Source organism: Octopus bimaculoides, chromosome 22 (genome assembly GCF_001194135.2).
Source record: "Octopus bimaculoides isolate UCB-OBI-ISO-001 chromosome 22, ASM119413v2, whole genome shotgun sequence".
In the NCBI taxonomy this organism is placed as follows: Eukaryota; Metazoa; Mollusca; class Cephalopoda; order Octopoda; family Octopodidae; genus Octopus; species Octopus bimaculoides.
The window spans coordinates 22,487,467-22,493,904 of record NC_069002.1 but is presented as its reverse complement, the minus strand read 5'-3'; the positions used below and the strand labels follow the sequence as shown (position 1 = coordinate 22,493,904).

The window sequence follows — 6,438 nt, the reverse complement described above, 5'->3', positions numbered from 1 at the left end:
TATATATATATATATATATTGTATAACTTGGTTTAAGAAGAGACAAAATTTAGATAATCAACCTATAGTTATGATTTACCCCAACATAATACATAAAACACAATAAATCACCAAGAAAGAAACATAGCTATATATTATTTAGAATATAAATACAGTGTACATTTAAGCACATAAGAGGTATCCATCATAGGATTCCCTCACGCTAGAAAGAACAGCTAAGTTCATAGAAATACATGAGGTAAAAATATACCTGAAATGGTTAAAAGAGTGATACATTGATTAAAAATCATATTAAATTTAAGATTAAAAATGTTGAATAAAGAATTAAAAGTTATAAGATACATCGATGGCAGTGAGAGATCTTAATGATGGATTTAAAAGTCAGAGAAATAATAAGGAAAACTTGTTTCAAGAGTTCTAAAGAAATGTTTATAGAGGAGGCTTATAGCACCATATAAGATGGATTTCAATAGCTGTTATATATATATATATATATATATATATATATATAAAATGTGTGTGTGAATGTGTGCAGAGATTCTCCTTGATGGGCAAACTATTTGAAAAATATGAATTATCCATGTGGCATTGTAATTGTTATAGCTTTTTCTAGACCAATATAATTTTTCACCAGCTATATAAATCCATGGCTTTTTCATCTGTAACTAGTTTGATAAGTGCCAGTGTATGAAAATCTTGGCCCTTGAGTCACTCTGTTGCTTTTGCTACATATTAATAAATATATATGATATCTTCATCATCATTTAATGCCCATTTTCCATGCTGGCATGAGTTGGACGGTTTGACAGGAGCTAGCAAGCCAGAAGACTGCACCAGGATCTATTTGTCAGTTTTGGCATAGTTTCTACAACTGGATACCCTTCCTAACAACAACACCTTTACAGGCCTGAAACACTGATGATGATGATGATGATAACTTTCCCTCTCTAATCCTATTTCTCCTCTTCTTCATACAATCTCAATCTGTTTATTCTCTGCATTCATGCCTGGCCGTTGGGAAATATTACCTTACCTGGAAACAGGTGAGGGTTGGTAACAAGGAAAGGCATCCAGCCTTAGAAAATCCATTTCTACAGATCCCATCTGACCTATGCAAAAATGGACATTAAATGATGATGATGATGATTCATTAGTGTTAACCCCTCCCCCACCTCCCAGAATACCAAGTTGAGATGAGACATAGTAACCTCACCATTCTTGACACTGCTTACTGCAACAGTCTGCTTGTGTCTTTTATTCATTGTTATTTGAATTTCCTTCAGACAAGTATATTGTGGTTTAGTGATGATTACGTGGGAAAATTAGGTGTAACCTGATTAAGAAACAAGGGAATAGCAGTAAATAATGCAGCTCGTTACCATCTGTAATAAAGGCAAGCTGGATAAACCCCTTCACCACCATAAATTAGATTTGTCTTTGTCTCTCAGATTCCTGTTTTCTAATCTTCTCACTTCTAATGTCATTACTGTCAGGATGTCTTCTTTTTCAGACATTCACAGTTCTCTCTTTTTTTTTAACAGGAGCTGGAAAGAAAAGCAGCAGAATTGCAACGGAAAGAGCAAGAGATGCGCAACATGCAGCTCCAAGGTAGAATTTGTTTATAATGTTTTTTGTTTTGTTTTAGTTCTACATTCCTCACATTACTGTAACCGTTTCTGATGGTTAAGAAGACGAGCAATGACATATTCTTCTTACCATGTGCTATACTGTCTGTGACCCTGTATAGGTACATCTCTTTGTAAACAAGTCTGTTGTTCTATACTCAGTGATTGTTTTGTTATCTCACTGTACTAAGTTCAGCTCCTTACACCACATGCAGTCAACTGAGAGATAAAACTTGTTCTGCTGTCTCCATTAGAGCATTTAAGCCACTTAACCTCTACATTTCTAAAATGTTTTTTATATTAACGATTAAAGATTGCTCTTTTAGTTAATCTTCTGGGTATGCCATATCCATTATTCATTTTATCATAAAATAAAATGTTTTAGGCTTTGGCTAATGAAAGTTTACGGGTTCTTTTTTTATATTTATGGGCTTTTTACGTGCCCGTACCATGTAAAAAAAGCATCACTTGAGCATGGTCGTTGCCAGTGCCGCCTGAATGGCTCCCATGCCAGTGGCACATAAAAAGCACCCACTATACTCTCAGAGTGGTTGGCATTAGGAAGGGCATCCAGCTGTAGAAACCTTGCCAGATCAGACTGGAGCCTGGTACAACCTTCTGGCTTGCCAGTCCTCAGTATAACCATCCAACCCGTGCCAGCATGGAAAGTGGACTTTAAACGATGATGATGATGATGGTATTTTACACATATTTACTATTCAAAATGGCTGCTGTTTGCTTTCACCATAGCCCTTAATTCTTTTCCCAGCCATTTCCAATGCTACAATTTGTCCACACTTTGTTTGAGGCAAACATTAAAACAAAAGATGGTTAGGATTTGTTATGCATTTCAAAGTATTTCATATTCATTGTATCTAACCCATGCCAGACTGGAAAGCAAATAGCAAATAAAGACAATGGTGGTCATCTGCTATTTCTGGTTGTTGTCATTAACCCTTCCGTTACCAACCCGGCTGAAACCGGCTCTGTAGTACAAATGTCTTGTTTTCATAAGTTTTGAATTAAAATCTTCCACCAAATTTTAGTGACAATTTATTTATGTTCCTAACACTAGCTTAACGATAACTAAGTTATTTTACTAAATTCTTTGTTATATTTAAAATAATTGAGAGAAAAACAGCACATCTCAAAATAAATACAGTAACGAAAGAGTTAAAATGAGAATGACCGACCTTCATTCGTCCTTAACATGTGACAAATATGTTACGTTTAGCAACTTTGTAATATCTATTTTCATCATAGAATCTATTGATGTTTTCTTGTTTACTATTTACAGGCAAACAGAACAACTGGCCACCACTGCCTAAATGGTTCCCTATTGGACCTTGCTTCTACCAAGATTTCAGCGTTGATATTCCTCTTGAATTTCAGAAAACTGTAAAATTTGCTTACTACCTATGGATGTGTGAGTTTCCATTTTTTTTCTGTTTCTCATGTTTCATTTTGATGTTTGCATGTATGTACACAAGGGAACCACCCAAACTTGCTGACCTTGTGTTACATTTTGAAACTGTTGTTATTATTATTGTTGTTGTTATTGTTGTTATATTACTGTTGTTATTGTTAGTCTTTCACTAAAGAAAATTTAGAAATATTATATTGTACCAGCAATGCTAATGATTTTATCTTGAAGTTTTGAGTTATGCAATTATCACCATTCCTGTTCTAAAGATTTGGGGCAGAACTGTCAGAAACCAAGTGCTAGCTGTCATTGAATTCATTTACTAATTTATTAGTCTTACCATCAGACATAGTGTCAAGTATTTTGATGAATACAGTTGACATACATCCACAGCGTCATAAATGCAATTATAGATTTGTTAATTGAGTTATATTGATCGGTCTATTGAAAATAATGTGTTTATCATATAATGTTTTGCAAATGTGTCCTCCATCTGGCTATAGTGATACAGTTTTTATCAATTTGTAATATATGGGAGCTGTATATTGATATAGGTTACGGCCTAGTGGTTAGGGTGTTGCACTCATAGTTGATAAACCATGGGTTTGATTCCTTGACTGGCTGGTGCAGTGTGCCCTTGAGCAAAAGACTTCACTTCCCATTGCTGCAGTTCACTTAGCTGTAAATGGGTAACCCTGCAATGGAATAGCCATCTGATCAGAGGGAATGTTGGCCTGTTCGCCTAGCCAGCAAGGTGGCATCATTCAAAAGCTAAAAGGATGCTAAGTGCATTGTGACCAGTGATGTAGTTTGGTTGATCATGTGATATTGATATAGAGCAGGTGTCCAATTATGAATTTACTATGAGTGAGAAAGAGGGCAAACTTTTGCTAAATAGTGCAGTTAGATTCCATAATGATGCTGCCAGGAGCGTGAAGGTCAGTCTGGAGCTAAATAGTTAAATTCCTGGACTTCTGATCCTTACTTTTTGGTAAATAACCCAACCAGCAGCACATGTTATTTTCATTGTAAATCAAAATGCAATAAAAGAATTTTTTTTTTAATATTTTACCAAAATTTAGAAATATTATGAAAGATAACAAATATTAAATTAATTATTTAAATTGTAGTTGTCTGTGTTGATTTATGACATAGGTGCAAGGTCAGAATGTTGAGTGGGGTGGGGTTGTGGGTTGGTTTGTACTGACCACACACCACATGTTGCCACTACTAAATAAATACTGTTCAAATATTAATGGATTGGCTTCATATAATCAAACTGCCTTTTCCATTCTGGTTTCCGGTTTTATCTCTCTTGATGTTTTTTTTTGTTGTTATTAAGTCAGTGAGCTGGCAAAATTGTTAGCACTCCAGGCAAAAGGCTTAGTGGCATTTCGTCCGTCTCAACATTCTGAGTTCACATTCTGCTATAGTCAACTTTGCCTTTCAACCTTTCAGGGTTGATGAAATAAGTACCAGTCAAGTACTGGGGTCAATGTGATCAACTTACCCCCTCTACACAAATTTCATTACTATTAAAAACAAAAACAAAATTTAGATAAATTTTTTTTGAAAAAGGAAAAATTTTAATTTTTTATTAATCTTATAATTATTATTATTTTTTTTTTGCAGTGTATGTTTTTGTATTATTCTTAAATTTCCTTGGAAGTCTTGCTAATCTGGTTGCCAGAAGTGATGGAGCCAATACATTCGGATTTTCTATACTCTGGTTCTTATTATTCACTCCATGTTCATTTGTTTGTTGGTACCGACCCCTCTATAAAGCTTTCAGGTGAGTAAATATGTACCTGCCTATATTTGTCTGTGTGTATGTGTGCATACTCAAATTCATCTTTCTGCCAGTTCAAATACATTTTAATTATGATTAAAGGGAAATAAAAATATAATGTTGCTTATCTCTTGTTATTTGTCATGACAGAGAGGGAGCAGACTACAGAAATGGCAAACCATTTGGGATGATTTTTGGGAGGTGTCTGGTTGGGAGGCATTGTATTTCTATTGAATTAGGGTGGAATGAAAATAAAAAATTGTGGAAATTGAAAATCCCTGAGGCCTAAAATGTTGCAATATTTGATTACTAGAAAAATCCTGAAATTTTCGCTTAGATCAGTCAAGGGCATTTACTCCCTCAAACCCAACAAACTCCACTATTGTAAAAAATTTACAAAAATCCCTCATTTTCGGAGTTTAGGGGGCTTGAGGGAGTAAATGCCCTTGATTGATCTCAGCAAAAATTTTGCATTTTTCTAGTAATCAAATATAGCAACATTTTAGCTCTCAGGCATTTTCAGTTTCCACAATTTTTTATTTTGTTTCCACCCCCACTGCGTATGTTTCAGATAATTTTGAGAATAAGCAAGAATTTGAATGGATTTAATTAGAATCACTGACTTTGACATTTTTGTTATTCCAATAGCATTTGGATTATCAAACATAATGCTTATTTATTCAGTGTTTTGAGTTAATTATGTATTATCTTGTTGCTTTGACATTTTGATGCTGTGATTGTTTATTTTTAGAATGACATTATGGGATAGGTGTAAGAGGCCTGCTATGGCTGGTTTGAAAATTAAAGAGGTAGACTATTTGTGTTAGGGTCCCCTGATCCCTTATCTGGTGGTCAATGAGGAAACTTGGGATAGAAGAATGGTTAGTGAGAGCTGTGCGAGCCATGTACAGAGATGCTGTCAGTAAGGTGAAGGTTGGAAATGAGTACAGTTATGAATTCCGGGTAGAGGTAGGGGTCCACCAAGGTTCCGTCCTCAGCCCCCTCCTATTTATCATAGTCCTCCAGGCGATCACAGAGGAATTCAAGACAGGTTGCCCCTGGGAGCTCCTCTATGCTGATGACCTTGCACTAATTGCGCAGTCACTATCAGAACTAGAGAAGTTTAAGGTGTGGAAGCAAGGACTAGAATCGAAGGGCCTTAGAGTCAACCTAGCAAAAACCAAAATCCTCATAAGTAGGAAGGTAGATAAAACATAAACCCCTTCAGGTAGATGGACTTGCTCAGTATGCAGTAAAGGAGTAGGTAGTAACTCTATAAGATGTACCCGGTGCAAGCTATGGACACACAAGAGGTGCAGCAATATCAAAGGCAGATTAACTACAAAGTTAGTTTTTGTATGTGGCAGATGTTCAGGTGCAATAAACACTGTAAACAAACAGGAAACAACTTCTATCTCATTCCAGGGAGAAAAACTAGAGGTAGTCGATAGCTTCCGCTATCTGGGTGACCAAGTTAGTAGTGGGGGTGGGTGCGCTGAAAGTGTAACTGCTAGAATAAGAATAGCCTGGGCCAAGTTTAGAGAGCTCTTACCTCTGCTGGCGACAAAGGGACTCTCACTCAGAGTAAAAGGCAGACTGTA

General features: G+C 35.8%; 1 protein-coding gene across 6 annotated transcripts in view; it reads left to right on the top strand.

The window, feature by feature from the left end:
• LOC106875112 (secretory carrier-associated membrane protein 1) overlaps nucleotides 1–6,438 on the top strand; it is a 124,950-nt gene that overhangs the window by 82,204 nt on the left and 36,308 nt on the right. For all 6 annotated transcript variants that reach the window (XM_052975702.1, XM_052975703.1, XM_052975700.1 and 3 more), the window contains 3 exons: nucleotides 1,542–1,608; nucleotides 2,923–3,051; nucleotides 4,681–4,840. In XM_052975702.1, the coding sequence (XP_052831662.1) occupies nucleotides 1,542–1,608; nucleotides 2,923–3,051; nucleotides 4,681–4,840 (356 nt within the window). The remainder of the gene's footprint in view (nucleotides 1–1,541; nucleotides 1,609–2,922; nucleotides 3,052–4,680; nucleotides 4,841–6,438) is intronic.